This window comes from Nannobrachium achirus (assembly GCF_963921795.1).
Source record: "Nannobrachium achirus genome assembly, chromosome: 18".
Classification (NCBI taxonomy): Eukaryota; Metazoa; Chordata; class Actinopteri; order Myctophiformes; family Myctophidae; genus Nannobrachium; species Nannobrachium achirus.
Window position 1 is genome coordinate 50441032 of NC_137825.1, and position 16630 is coordinate 50457661.

At 41.5% G+C, this 16630-nt stretch overlaps 1 protein-coding gene across 1 annotated transcript in view; it reads left to right on the forward strand.

Moving 5' to 3' along the window:
• The first annotated feature begins 10346 nt into the window (after positions 1-10346).
• Positions 10347-16630, forward strand: part of LOC308303437 (proline-rich protein 12-like) — a 46138-nt gene continuing 39854 nt past the window's right edge. Inside the window, exons 1-2 of the mRNA XM_080747802.1 lie at positions 10347-11332; positions 13645-13802. Coding sequence (XP_080603928.1) covers positions 11250-11332; positions 13645-13802 — 241 coding nt within the window. The 5' untranslated portion in view covers positions 10347-11249. The remainder of the gene's footprint in view (positions 11333-13644; positions 13803-16630) is intronic.

A 16630-nucleotide genomic window follows, 5' to 3' on the forward strand; every position in this document is an offset into this window, starting at 1 on the left:
TTTGTCGCATTTATAGATAGATAACTACAAATGCAAAGTTTTACAAAATGGTCACTTTAACAAGGTATTAGAATTATATTCTTCACACTTGTATTCTCCCAATCTTGACAAAACTGTATATTCCTAGGTCAGCTGCACAGGTGTGCAATGCATTATTGTTAAATGTGGCAAGTCTACTAATGTGCCAAGTTTTGCTGCAGTTGAACAACCGTTCCAGGCTGCCATATCCTTGCCTGACTGCTAGCGTCCGACTCAATCACACACTTCGTTTTGGGAACCACCCACCAACAGGGGGTGGTGATGTGCGGACTGAAGTGTCAGGCTAGCCATATCCAGCCCAAGAAACCGTAGAAACGGGGGGGAAAATGCAATGTACTTCTTAAAATAAATGTATCATGCCTGTTGCTAAGGTATGGCAACATGACTGGTGTCGCGACTGGTGTCGCGACTGGTGTCGCGGAGGCGCGTGTCAAGACACAAGTCATGTTGCCATACCATAGCTTTTTCTCAACTGACGCCACTGGAAGATAGGTTGAAAAGTGGTGAAGTCCTCCTTTAACTTATCATTTATCAAACCTTGGTTCGAAGTGAATCGGTGAATTTTTATTCTAAGTGTTCTAGAGCTTTGAAATCTGTGTTCTAGATCTATACTTTCTATGTGCTTTAGTACTATACTTTTATGAATTCTGAATGAATGAATGATTTTGTCTGGATGGCCAAATTGTCATGTGAAGCTTGACCAATCCTCAATTCTGCATGTACGGGACATGTGCGGGACGGACATTCTCACCTTGAGAATCTATGGGAATCCTCAAAAAAACAGGTACGGGACAGACAAAGCCACTCCTTGGAAGCGGCTTTCACAGCTTCAAATAAAAAAGGAAATCAACATTTTACACGCCTGTCTTCATTCGTTTAGGAGTCCTCTTGAACTTGAGCTCCATCTGATAGCCCCGGGGGCTGCTCCGCCATCTACAACAGCAGGGACGTGCTGGCCACTGGGAAAAGCGGGACAACTCCCGAACGGCCGGTTCATTCCTTGCCGGTCCAGGCCGGCCATTAGGAAAAACATTTAAAATACAATGTTGGCCTTCGTTCCGTTTTGGGGGCTGGGCGGCCAACAAAGTAAATCGTCACTGTCGGGCAGAAAGCTTGTATCTCCAAGTTTCAAATTTGTACATTTTTTCACAAAGCAAAGCCCTGCTTCATCATACAAGGCCGTCGCACAAAAGTAGTGAAAACAGCCGATCTACAAGCACACAACGCCTCGCACTAGTTTAAATCATTTTTAAAATGATAAATACAAAACAAACGGTTATTTGGACATACAAGGTTTCCACCCGACAGCAACGAAATATAACTCATGTAATTGGCCCACTGGCCACTTTGTCACAAATCTTTGAGTAGCAGCAGCGCTATAGAGAGAGATCTCTCTCTATAGCGCGCAATGAGGGCCTCTCCAACTCTTTTTCCCAGGATGAATCAGGGGCCCAGCACGTCCCTGTACAACAGTGACAGAGGAGGCTATTCCTGGTGATGTTCCCTTCTCCGTTTTAAATGAAGGATTCCATTCAGCTGTCATCTTGTTCCAGGTCCTTTCTACCATAATTACATGCAGCTGTAATGTTCTTCCTTGTGTCTTTCACAGCATTATCTCCAACATAAGCAAGTTAATCTGAAATCTTTATTTCAGGTATCATTTCTTTAAACCATAGACCGTATTTTCGTTCATGCCTTACCCCTTATCCATAAACTCTTTTGCTGTTTTTTTTTTGCTACCGGTATTTTGAAGAAGAAAAAAAAAGAAATCTCAAATAGCTCACAATGTTTCGATGTAGATCGGCTATTTGAAGTATTTTCAAATATTTTTCAAAAATATAAAAAAAGGGCGTGGTTAAGGCTTGGGCGGAAATATAGCTCGATATCTTTTTGACATTTATAAATGGTGGAGTAGACTGGTACATTTCCACAGTATGGTATAGCCAGTGTTGATTCGTCGACTAAAACTATGACGAAAAATGTTTGTCGACTGCGTTTTTTTCACTGACGAAAACGAAACGAAAACGCAATAAAAAACTAATCTGTGATGACTAAAACTAAGTCTAAATATATTGACAATTTCATCACTAAAATACAAACTAGACTAAAATGTTAGGGAGGGACTAGTGGAGAAGAGAGTCATTTTATGTTTGGTTGCTCTCAGGTGTGGCTGGCTGAAAATAGCCGATCTACAAGCCCACAATGCGTCATTACGATGCCATCAAGGCCTGCCAAAATACATTTTAGTTGACTAAATCAACAGTCGATTTAGTCGCCTAAAATCTTATATTTAGTCGACTAAAATTAGACTAAAACTAAAACTTTTTCAGGTGACTAAATTATGACTAAAACTAAATAACATTTTATTCAAAAGACTATGACTAAAACTAAATCAAGATTTGCTGTCAAAAACAACACTTATAGCAGCGCTTGACAAGTCAGTACCATTGGATAGTTCCAAATTGTCAGCAGCCCATTGAAACATTATTTAACACAATAACCATTTACTCTGTTACATACAATTGGACTTGTATCATGCTCATGTACCTCAACATCGTTTGAAAGTAATTAGTTACTAGACACAAGACAGACAGGATTCCAATATTGCTATACACTTTAAAAAAATCATTTGTATTTATTGTACAATATGTATAATTCTCTCATCGTCATTTACAGTACACCCATAATGTGTAATCTGTTAGGACATAATGACTTAAACACTGATGGAATAACACATTAACATAGCACACACAGTATTCATAGATGCCATTTGTTTTAGATGGTTCAGTCCAGTATCAGGAACGATGGGGATTTTGGGAAGTGAAGCTGCGTTGGAAAAAACAAAAATGAACAATTGTGAGAAATGTGCATGTAATATGCAATTATACCAAAACTGCAAATCTCAAATCCACCATGAAACAGAATTCCAGTTAACTAGATTTTGCAACAAAGAACACGTATCTACTAGTGCATTAACGACTTGTGATTTTTGCAAGTCGACTCGACTCAGTAAAAAGTTGAGTTGAAGTCGACTTTATCGTTTGATGACGTCATCACATCACACACGACCCTCCAATTATTTTGGGGGGGGGGGTCCCCAGATGATTAACTTAATGTGAAACATTGTTTTCTCACTCAACTGTAAATAAAAACCAACATAAAGTTTTAGTGTATAGAGCATACATGGGCAACTGGCGGCCCGGGGGCCACATGCGGCCCCCACCTTTACTTAATGCGGCCCGCAGGTTAATAGCGGAATACTTTTAGCTGTTACAATTCCAAACATGACCTGCTTTAATTACGTCAGTCTATATTTGTTTTATGTCCAATGTATTTGTATTTATGTTCATAAACATGAGTATATCACTAAATAAGTTTTAAATGAAATCAAAATGTTACATTTCAGGATTCCAATTCAAAAATAACAAAATATTATTCAGGATTCCAATTCAAAAGAAGCAAAAATAGCCGATCTACAAGCTCAAAACGCATCGCAGCGCGATAAAATCTACAGATCCACTTTTCAAAAATGCATGGTAACCTTTGCCACCTTTCGGATACCGACATCTCGTATGGCCCATGGACTAATATATGAATGATAACATTGTGGGCAAATCATATAGGCAAAACATACGTTCACTTGAGATCCATTTGTTTGCAGATCACGATCCCTCAGATAGGGTCTTAATGCAAGCTTGGAAGGCCTCTATCAGATCTTTGCAGGCCTCCTCTCCTTTCTCCCTGACACTGAAACACAAGAGGCTTTACTATACCCATGCACTGACCACATGTCTGGATGTACAGACCAGAGATGTGCTCCAATTCGAGACGGCCAGACCTATTGAATGACCACAAATGATCAGTCAGTCAAATCAGTCAGTCAAATCAAATGTTGTCTCCGTTTGAATGGACATACATAGTGTGTTTTCCACATAAAAACCATGCGCATTAGGTACTACAGTATACAACAGTGGTTGCATTAGGTACTACAGTATACAACAGTGGTTCCCAAACTTTTCAGGTCAAGACCCAAAAGAGAGATTAGACGTTTGCCCGGGACCCAAAGTAGTGAAAATAGCAGATCTACAAGCGCACAGCGCGTCGCTTTTCACCGTGTTGCGAGCTTGTAGATCGGCTATTTTCACTACTTCTTCGTTATTATGATTTTTCATTCATTGAATGTCTTAGATTTGCTCGTTTGTTTTCAAATTCATAAGATGATTTTAAAAGTAATTATTAAAAAATGCAATGAAACTGACATTTTTTGATGTAGGAAAAGAAAATGAGGTTTTAACTCGAGTCGTGGTCCATAGAAATTGGTCCGTGACCCACATTTTGGGGGTCCTGATCCACTGTTTTTGAACGTTTTGTGTTTTTCTTTCTTCTCATTTGTGTTTTATTGTTGCTTATGTGTACAGCATTTGCTCTGGAAAGCACTTTGAGCTGCATATCATGTATGAAAGGTGCTATTATACATATAAAGTTTATTATTATTATTATTATTATTATTACAATGACCAGCAACTCCAGCCCACTAACGGTGACCACTGCTGCACATGGACCAAGGCCAAATGTCCATTTCTGCAAGAATGCATGTAACCTGAACCAACCGACAACATGAAACGTGCCAGGCCTCTGCGCAATAGGTCACGCATGTTAGCCTATTTTAAACCTCGGCTCTGTGCCACATGACACATACACATACTATAAGGGCTATCTATAAATGGTATCCCAGTGGGTCCAGCAGTGCAATAGAATGTGGATTGTGGCAGGGACGTGCTGGCCATTGGGAAAAGCGGGACAACTCCCGAACGGCCGGTTCATTCCCGGCCGGTCCAGGCCGGCCATTAGGAAAAAATTAAACTGTTTGCACAAAAGTAAAAATTAAACGGTTTGCACAAAAGTAGTGAAAACAGCAGATCTACAAGCACACAACGCCTCGCGGTGCGAGGCGTTGTGTGCTTGTAGATCTGCTGTTTTCACTAGTTTAAATCTTTTTTTTAATGATAAATACAAAACAAACGGTTTTGGACATATAAGGTTTCCACCCGACAACGACGAAATATAACTAATGTAATTGGCCCACTGGCTTGTCACTTGTCATGATCTGAAATGGCAAATCTTTGAGTAGCAGCAGCTACTATATCTCTCTATAGCGCGCAATGAGGGCCTCTCCAATTCTTTTTCCCGGGCTGAATCAGGGGCCCAGCACGTCCCTGGATTGTGGAGTCAGAGGAAACCCTCAACAACCCTGCCATTATCTCTACTGACTCTGTGGCTAATTATCTTCCCACTGGAGTCTTGAAGAACATTATATGAGCGCAGAGAAGTCAATGTGGATAAATTGGATGTCAAGCCAAGAGCTGAAGAAGTTGTGACCAGGACTGGCGAGACAGACACACTCTGAGATCCCTTCTTTAGTTGCAAACCAAACACGGCTCACCTCTGCGACTCGGCCTCGATAGCGTTTGGTTGTACTGTAAACAGCACTTAGTAGAGAGGGTGCGCATAGAACAAATAGTCATCAGAATGTTTTGTTTGTGATTGCAGCAGCACACACTATACTTCAACTGTATCTAAGACTCACGTGGAATATGCATTTAATTCAAATATATCGTCACTGTCAGGCAGAAAACTTGTATCTCCTAGTTTGAAATGTGTATGTTTTTTTTGTTAAATTAAAACCCTACTACATCATATGAAAGTGATGCACAAAATTAGTGAAAATAGCTGATCTACAAGCACACAATGCCTCGCGATGCGAGGCGTTGTGTGCTTGTAGATCGGGCTATTTTCAAAATGTGCTTGTAGATTGGGCTATTTTCAAAATAATAACAAAAAAAGGAAGGTTTTGGACATACAAGGTTTCCACCCAACAACAACAATATCTTACAATATCATAACTTTTGATAAACATTGTATTATCTGTATGGGACATTGATCAGAGTGAGTTGAATTAGAGTCTCGATACATAATTCAACACAAAAAACAAAGCTTTTACTTGGCAGATTTCTCTGAATACAAGTCTCTTACAGTGCTCACCCCGGTCAGAACTCACCATATATCTACATCCGCTTTGATGACCTGGCAAGGAGCTGGCACGACTATCTCCGAGTCTGGCATGTTGGCACCGGTGGAGTTTGCGGAAGTCTACTACTGCTGCACGACACAAGCCAGAGTCAAGTGGGAGAGTGGTGCTCGTGCTCGACTCTCAAAGTGGAAGGAAAGGCAGGGAGGGTAGGTCAGGGGCGTCACAAGGGGGGGAAAGTGTGACTGAGTTACTAGAGCCCAAGGTGGAGGGGCCTTAATTATTTTAGACTTTAGCTATTGAAAAATAGCAGACATACAAGCTCGAGCTTGTAGATCTGCCATTTTTGAAAAAGTCGTGAAAATGTGTGCAAATCTTTGAATACATGTACTTTTTAAGCGAACATTTGTAACTCACATTTTGCTTCCGGGGGGGCCCCTGGAACTAAATATATTGAGATGGAGGTCCGTGACCAAATACATATCATTTTGGGGGTCCTTCACGTGAAAAGGTTTGAGCACCACTGACATAGAAACATAGGTTTTTCAAAAAACCTTAGAAGGATTTGAAATATTCAAAGACAGATTTTCACGATTTTTCAAAAATGGCAGATCTACAAGCTCGCAGCGCCCAGCGCGGCACTCGGTGCAGCGCTGTGAGCTTGTATATCTGCTATTTTTCAATAGTTAAAGCACAACATAATTGAAGTGAATCCTTGTACCCAGGGCCCAGAATTTGGTGCGACGCCCCTGGGGAAGGTGTGATGGGTGGGCGGTGGGTGGGTTGAGAACATAAGCCACCAAGGGAGTGGGGTCAAACCAGTATGTACTACTACTATGTCAATGCAAAACAGAAGGGGATAGTTGACGATACTACAGTTGAGTTGTCCCATCTTGTTACACTATCACATTTCCCCTTTGCAAAATGAACCACTTTCAGCCGGGTTACACTATTTTTAGGAATCCAAAAAATAGGAGAAATCTAAAAATATAATAATTAAAAAATACATATATTCAAATAGTTTTTCGTTGCAAAAACAGCAGATCTACAAGCTCACGGTGAGGTTGCCTCATGACGCGTTGTGAGCTTGTAAACGGGCTATTTTCACTAAATATCACACCGTAATAACATGTAATGTTGAGGCCTAATAACCCAGTGGTTCTCCACCTGTGGGTCGGGACCCCCAGGGGGGTCGCCAAATTATTTTGGGGGGTCCCCAGATGATTAACTTATTAACATGCAACATTGTTTTCTCTCTCAACAGTAAACAAATCAACACACAGTTTAAGCGTATTGAGGGTATCTGCACATTTCTAAAGTGACAATTTAAGCAGCTTTTAATACCTCTAATGACAAATTAAAGGAGCTATAGTCAACTTATTCTTGAAAAACAGATGCTAAAATAAAACATTATATTTTGAAAATATTTTATAAAAAAATAAGCTTCATATATGTGTTTGTATTCAAAAATGACCACAACACGTGTAAAATAATGATAAAATAATCATTTTGGCCATTGTCGGGCTGACACTTTGTTTACATCCTAGTCTAACACTATCAAAGAATAGACTAGGATGTAAACAAAGTGTCAGCCTGACAAAAAAAAGTTGACTATAGCTCCTTTAAACATTGGCCAAATTGTCAAATATTAGAAGCAGAAATTGTGAAATAGAACCAAGTTATACAACAACTAAACTCTCAACTCTTAGTGCCTGTCAGGGTGGGCTGTCCCCAGTTAAAATATGATTATTTTTTGGGGTCACGGCCTGAAAAGGTTGAGAACCACTGTAATAACCAATAGCTCAGACTGGCTAATAAGGAAATGCTGTTCTGCTCCTTCCCCTCTTTCAGATCTTGCTTGTCGTCCTATGCGCATCACCACCACCATATCTAATCTTGGTATTCATCAAATTCTTTCATTCCTCTCCTTTGTTTTACTGTTTTTTTTCTCTCTCTCCCCCGATGCATATGCAGATCGCTGACCCTTTGAGTCATTCGCCGTGCATCACAAAGACATGACGGTGTCTTTAAGACACCTCTCCGCGGGGGAGCTGTCAGTGTAGCTTTAACTAGATAAAGGGTTGGGGAAGCCTGTTTTAAGTTTTGCAATCTGCTTTTGTCGTCTTAAAATGTTGAGCTCAGTCTTTGTAAATATTCAATGGCTATAATTAATACATAAATACATAAATAGTTAGGTAAATAAATAAATGATTCTGCGTGGTAAATAACTGTATACTGCTGTGCTACCACTGGGCAACTGAGTTTCCCCCTTGGGATAATAAAGGTAACTATCTATCTATCTATCTATCTATCTATCTATCTATCTATTGTGGATATATATTCTCCGAAGACCCCAAACGTTTATAATATACAGACAAGATGCCTAATAATGTGGGGCATTAAAGTGAATTATTCGTTAAAGTTAACACAATCTATTGACATGACAATGAAAGATTGTAATACCTTTATGTTACGGCGATGAAAGATTGTTGGGACTTTGTAACATTTTTACCTGCCATCCATTAATTTGACCAAATGTATTCAATGCAGTACAGTACAGTAGGCCTACAGTATACAGTACAAATGTATTCAATGCAGTATACAACAATAAAATAAGATCTAGTTGTCCCAGAGGTTAAGTGGCCCTTTAAATCATGCCATTAATGTAGTCATGCATGATTGTTGCCAACAGAGGGCAATAACTGTCCATATATAACTCAATACAGAGAGAAAAACAATCTATGTACAACACTGTTTATAATCTACAGTCATAACACAATATGCACTGATTATAATGTTGTTGTAGGCTATGTTGCGATGTGGTCTTGGTGCTAAAGCTTTGTCAAACTTTTTCATGTCATGGACAATCTGACGATATTTTTTTGCCAGCTACGGACCCCCATACAAGATTTGTGTTGTTAAAAGAAAAATCCAAATTTGTAACTTTTTGTTCAAGATTTTTTTTAATAGCAGATGTACAAGCTCACAATGTGGCGCATCACAATGCGTTGTGAGCTTGTAGATCTTCTATTTTCCAAAGCATGTGGGTTTAAAGTGGTTAAACCTATTTTGATTCTATATTTTGCTGGAGACCCCATGGACCCCCATGGGTTAGGGTTAGGGTTAGGGGCTAAAGTAGCCTATACAAGAACCCCACTACAGTACACCAGTCAATAGTAAACACCAATCCCCCATCTGACCCTGAAAGGTCCTTAGCTGTCGCCAAGACACAAAAACAACTATGGCTGAATTCCACTACATTGGGAACTATTTTCAAAGTACAAGATGGAGTGTTATTAAAAATGTTAAAACACATTAAAAAAAATAGTAGGCTAGTACACAACACAAAGCACAGGTTGTCCTGTAGGCTGTACTGTATGGTGCATGATTGTATTATTATTAGACCTATTATTATTATTATTATAGCAGACCCTTAGGCTAAGTGTCTGACATTTTCTTTAAACAAATCTTTAAAATGGAGCTGCTTTGGAGAACAATTCAAATGGAGAAAACATTGTCATAACTCATCATCTCTTGCATAATAGGCTAGGCTATATCTTTCGATTTAAATGAATGCAGGAAATCTAACTAGGTAGGCTACTGTCAAAAGCCGAAACCCTCCCAGCATCGTTGTAAAAAGGCCCACTTATAAAACAGTTTATAAAATGCAAGAATCTTTTATTATAATTTTATATAGACTAATGTTTTGCTATTGTTGTTGCTTGTTCTGTGAAACAGAAGCCAAATAGCATAAGCTGCTGTAGTTACAGTGGTTTTCAACCAGTGGTTCGGGTACCACCAGTGGTCCCTGGGGGGTTTCCAGCTGGTCCCCAGCTAAATGATGGAGAGTTGGTAACCAAATGGACCCTTATAGACCTTTAACTCTTGCGAGCGTTAAACCAAATTGACTCTCAAGAGTTAAATTATTGCTAAACATAGATCTGCATTAGACCTACTTCATTTACAAGAAGTCTACACAGTTTAGAGAATATAGAATTGTTATTTTGATCAACGTTGGCCTGTAATTTCTCATGGAATCGTGGACAAAATCTTATCCTAAAGTCAGTTTTGGTGTCTGAGAGGCTAAATGTCATCAAATGGTGGTCCGTGGCTCAAATGCACGAATAAATAATGGACCTTGATATTATATGAAAAGGGCTGAGTGAGAATCACAACAGTGCTATGCTAGATGGCAGACTGGCGGAGCGGTGAATGGAGGTCAAGCAGACAGACAGTGTGTGCGTGTGTTTCAGGCTCAGCTCGGCGCTGTGTGACTGAGTGAGGGGAGAGAGAGAGAGGAGGGAGAACGGAGAAGCCAAGCAGAGCCAGTCAGCCGCCTTCAAAAATGGCGTCTTCGGAGGAAAAATGACTAAAAATATGAAAACGAGGCCCACTTTCTGCACGCTCCTGCGTTCGTTTTGACCGCGATCGCGCCAGTCTACGCGTCGGCGAACCCGTCGCCGTGCTCGGCGAACGGCAGAAAGCAGAAAATACGTTTGGAGAAGAAGAGAGAGAGGACAAAATAGCAGCCCTGTTTTATTTTGATGCGTCGACAGCAGCAGGGCCAGCTAGCATCTGCTAGCCGACAACAATTTGGGGGGCGGGCGGGGAGGGGGGGGACGATTTTTTATTTTTTTTTGCACGCAAAATAATTATGATCTGGGGGATTTTTTGCTCGTCTATAGAGAAGGATTATCAACCAACGTGGCCTAGAGATTGCGATCTTTCCGACCGCGCCGCTGCTATAGCACCGTAGTAGCAACACTAGCTTGAAGAGAAAGGGGAGGAGAGGCAGCAGCACACAGCGAAAAAGGACGCATTCGATCAAATGTTTATCGGCCAAATCCCGTGGCATCTTCATCACGATGAGCGTGCGTGCTTTTTGGGAACACATTTGCATTCGTGGAAATGATAGATCGGAGCGTTAAAGAGTGATTTCTCTTTTGGAGGTGGTTGGAGAATACCCCCGTTTAGACCCCCCTCTTTTCCATCCAGCTTTCTCCTCCCCTCCATTTCTCTTTCAATATGCTGTTTTCCACTCCTGACGACTTGCGTATGAAACCGGGAAAATAGCCGAAAATCGAGAGCGGGGGGAGACAGGTTTTTCCCCCCCATGCCATAATCTGTTGGGATTCCGACTCCCTCGTTGCTTTGGTCCGATCTTTTACACACATCAACATAAATGGATAGAAATTACCCGGGAACAGGGTTCGGCGATTTGGGCGCAGGAGCTGGATGGAGTTACGAGAGATCGGCAAAAGCAAGGTATGCATGATCCGATTCACACAGTGTGCCTTTTTTTTGCTTTGCATCTCCGAATACTCTGCAAAATGCACGGCGTGCAACCCACGCAAACACATTGTCATCGTGTGGAAATGGTCGGGTTTTCGCTCCCTTGCCCGTGGATGCGTTGCATTGTCATCCAAAATGATTGCATGGTGATGTTGTTATAAACAGTGGTCCCTGTTTATGATAATACCACGGTGCAATCATTTGGGATGGCCTGATGATCACTGATCAGGGATCAGGCAATCCATATGATTGCATACTACATATGCATATTGTTATAAACAGTGATCAGGCAAGTGTGCTTGTGTCGTGGGGGTGGGCGGGGTGGAGAAAGGTAAAAGGGGGAATGTTGGGAAAATGAATTGAATCTGTGATTGACAGACGGACCCTGTGGGGTTTTAGGTGGACTTGATGATGGAGACAAGGGGACGATCGGCGGCGGGGGGTGGGGGTGCATATGTCCACAGCAAAATGCGTCTGTGGGAATTATTGTTCCGTGTGTACTGGGCCTTGTCACGGACGGCGATAAATTCATTGATAGATGTGACTGTGAGAGGAAATGCTGGGAGTGCAGACGCAGCACACACACACACACACACACACACACACACACACACACACACACACACACACACACACTGCGATCCGTCCTGTGACACATTAACAACAACCAACAGGCTACATTGTAGCAGACACCAGGATGTTGTTATAACATTTGTAAGACACGTCATACGAGACATTTGCAACGCAAAATGTGTTGTTTCTTTCCTCCCCCACCTCAAGCGTGTTTTCCATATTATTGTTGGTCCTCCTCTTTGGGGTTTTACATTTAGCTCATTTCTTTTTATTTGCATAATTGAATTGCGATGCATTACATTTGAATCGCACTTTAGTGATTGCTATATAGTCTAGATAGCCTCTCTGGCCCAGAGGAAAAAAAGAACGAAAGGGTCAAATGAATCAGTGTGTGGTCAAAATCTGACACGACCAGAACATTAAACTGGGTTGTTGTAATCACCAGGTACTTTAGCTCGTCTGACTCCTTTAGCTTAGCTTGCAAGCTAGCGTTGTTTAAATGCAGGACTATAAAAGGCCATGTAGGCATGCCAAAATCACTACTAAAGTGGACGGGCATACTCTACATAATGTGTCCCTAATATTTTAGTTCTAATTGACCACTGCACGCGGGTCACATGTGGTTTATTTAACACGCAGAAGCCTGGTCTTTGAATCCAGGCCTAGTCTTGTCTGCTACGCCTTGCTCGCTGCTATGGCGGTGGTATTAGGACTCAAATGAAGAAGATGCCAAGGACTCGTCAATGATGTCACAACTAAGCGTCGCCCAGCGGAAGCGCTTCGGTTTTAAACCTGCGCCTTTGACACGTTAATTAAGGCTAATTTTACTCGTATTAGTCGTACTGGTACAGCCCCTTGGTAGTACAAACGTAACGTTTACTTAATTGCGTCCACTTTTGGAAGAAATAAAAAGAGAGAGAGAGAGAGAGAGAGAATGTCAAATGACGCTTGTGGAAAAGGGTCGTGCTACTGGTTGCTACAAACACTTCCGATTTTTGTTTTGTGTCGTCACTGGGCCATCCTTGGTATATTTATTCCAGGCTAGTACTAGTTTATTGAAAGGTTATTAGACTACGATGTTTGGTCAACAAGCTCAATGTGAACATGGATAACACACACTCAGTACTGTATATTATGACAATTTGAAGAACAAATATCACTTTTTTAATGTATGCCACTGATGTTGCTGAGTTGTATTAGAGATGAACACATTTGAACATAATAGCCTACACCTATGCATCCCACAATTTAATTATGGCATATATACTTTAATTATGGCATATATAGGCCTACTCCTATTCATCTCCGAATTTCATATAGGGCCATTGTTATCCCCTTTTAACACAAAGATCTAGCCTATTTGTATTTAATCTGCCACAGACTGGTTAGGCGTTGGATCTTTCTCAGGTAGGCTACGTGTTTTGTGATTAGTTGTCTCGGATGATAACCAGACTGTTAACATTGCCATATAAAAGTCATGATTAAAATCGATCTGATATATATATATTTTTTTTACAGTGTCAATTTTAGCTGTCAAATTATAATTTTGACATTTTGCTAACGAGGCCAGGCACACCAGATATAGTTTTTCAAGGGTCACCTTTTGGGGGAGGGGCGTAATGAATTGATTAATGACCCTCCACATTTCCCTCTCTCTCTCTCTCTCTCTCTCTCTCTCTCTCTCTCTCTCTCTCTCTCTCCCCTCTCTCCAGTCTGGTGTATGGGAGCTCCAGATCCTCCCATCCCGAATCAGAGCTCCTTCACAGACAGGCCTACGCCACCCCGCATCCTCTGCAGGGCTATGCCACCAATCACCACCCGGGGTCCTCTGGACAAGGCGGGGCTTGGGGAGCAGCTGGACGGAGTTTGGGTGAGATAAATGTCATATATATACACCGTCCCTGCTGGTATACTACAACAGGGGGGGCCCTAGTCATGATGAAGCATTGTTTGGTTGTGGTTGAACTTGCCTGAGATCACAGTAAAATGCTGCATCTTAGGGTCATAATGTTTTTGGGAATTTGATTATTTGAACCATTTTGGGGGAACCATTTTTAAAGGACAACCTTGTTTTATTTATTTTTTACAACAAGGGTTCATATTTTAGATTGTAATTAGAGAAAAGAATTGAGTGTTAAAATGTTTTCATTTACTGCTTTCCTATCATTTTAGCGATTTTAATGATTTTGATTTCAGGGTTAGGGTTAGTCTTTTTAGACACAGTAAGCCAATTCCCAAGATGCACCGCAATCTTTCATGGGCAGATGTGACTTATGGGGGCTAGTAGTGTTACCGTAAATGGTAATAAAGAAATCGCCGGCTTATTGTGTCTAAAAATACATATTTAGCCACTTGTACACATGCCCCCTGTGCCCCAAACCATTGAAATCAAAATCGCTAAAACAAAGTTGTCCTTTAACAAGCATTCCATGTTTTCACTTCAAGTTACAAGGTGTCCTTTCTATTGAGTTTTCCATTGCGAGGTCAAGTACCCATCCACCACCTATCTTATACTATATCACCAGTAAGACTCCCTAATCGGGAGATAAGCGACCGTAGGTCACATGTATACACAAAGAGTAGGGAGCAGTGTCCCCAAAAAATGTGGACGGATCCATGTTGATGACATGATTGTAGACATACTGTGTACCGAGTTGAGTGATTTTAGGGCAAAAATTGGAGGAGCAGTGTCCAAAAATGTGTTTTGCAAGAATCGGCCTCATGGTGGCGCTAGAAGAGGGCCATGTGAGAAATGAGGGGTGGGGTCTCCGCGCCGCCGAGGCGGACGAATAGGTACCGGCCCCGGCTCTCCCGGTGGCTCCTAGGCCAAGTTAGGGCATTTTATGTGCGCTGCAGTGGCAGGGGGTCCTCCACTGGGGGCGCCACCACTTTTGCATCCGTTCTGGAGCACAAGGAGTCGGTGGTCCCCGGGAATTCCCCGTGAGCAGCCCTGTTGGGGTGGTCATTTGGTCATTTTTTACATCTGGGGGTCCCCCAGGGACCTGGGGGTCCCTGGAGCTCCGGGGGTCCTTGGAGGTTGTAGTTTGGCAGGCAAGGAGTGTGTGTGCAAAATCTGGCATGGATCGGGGCAACGGTTGCGGAGATATGAGCAGGGCAAAAGTGTGACGTGTGACGTGTGACGGACTGACTGACGGACGCACGGACACCTGGTGGAGCTTTCTGTAGTAAGTGCGACCTACGGTCGCAATGATGCTATATACATAGCAGCAACATAAAAAAAAGAAGAAACAAAACAGGACAGGCCCCAAACTGTGGCATGAACTCCCATTTGCACTTAGAACTGCAGACTCACTCCCTAGTACCTAGCTTCCGCCATTGTCTGAAGACACACCTATTCAGACTCCACCTTAGTCCATAGCACATACCGTAGCACCTACCGTCAACGACCATACATGTAATTTAGATAGCATTTTTATAGGTTTTCTTTTTCATGACGTTTTTACTGAATGTGTGCTATTTCTTTCCATTTGATGCATTGATTTTGACCTTACTTATTGTAAATCGCTCTGGATTAAGAGTGTCTGCTAAATGCTTAAATTGTAATTTGTAATTGTAAAATCACAGATGTTTTCCTGATTCTAAAGATATAACAACGTGTAGGCTTTCCCTGTCTTAATGGGTTAAAATGCTGCTTTTTAGGTTCATAATAATTTGGGAATTAGATAGTTTGATTATTTTTAACAAACCATTTTTAACAAACACTGAATGGGAAGAGTAGGACGGCAATGCTATGTCCTCCCGTTGGAGGCTCCTCACAGGCAGGTGAGCCAGTTTGGTACCAACGGCAGTGGCAAGTGCAACGCAGAAATGAGGGGGAACCTTTCATAGGTATAATGACAACATTTGGAGGAAAAAGTCAAAAAGGGGTAAAATGATCGGCCACTAAAAATTCATAAAAAATCTATTTCTGTGGAAATTGGATCAAGATATTCTCACATTCTTTGTCTCACAATGTTCAATAAAAACCCCAGGACAAAAATCCACTCGTCCTAGACAATTCGCCCTCCTGGCCCCCAAACTGTGGGGTCAAAAAAGCTAGATAGCGTTTTTTAGGTTTTATATAAAGCTTTTTGTTGATTAGGTGCTAGGTCTACCTACGTTATTTGTTTTCTAGATTGATATTTCTATGCATTTGATGCATTGATGTTGATGTATTGTATTGATGTATTACCTGCTAATTGTAAGGCGCTCTGGATTAACCCATTTAGGCCTAGAATTAGAAGGATTCAAAAGACACTTATAGAATCGGGTCAAAATTCTAATGTTCACGACTTTTCAAAAATAGCAGATCTACAAGCTCGCAGCGCGGCACTCGGTGCCGCGCTGTGAGCTTGTATATCTGCTATTTTTCAATAGTTAAAGCATAAAATAATGATACACAAAATGTGTACCTGTTCTAAATGGGTTAAAGAGCGTCTGCTAAATGCCTAAATCAGGGGTCCTCAACAGGGGGTCCGGGACCCCTAGGGGGTCCTCAGAGTTACTACAGGGGGTCCTCCAAATCTTCAAATCCTTTTTATATTAACAGCTTGAACCCTAGCGTCCATATTCTGAGAACTGCAGCCACAATAGCCGATCTACAAGCTCACAAGAGCTTGTAGATCGGCTATTTTCGGCAAAGAGGTTTGGTGTAGAGGGGGAAAAAGAGCAGACCAAGTACAGAGTGAAAGGTCAAGT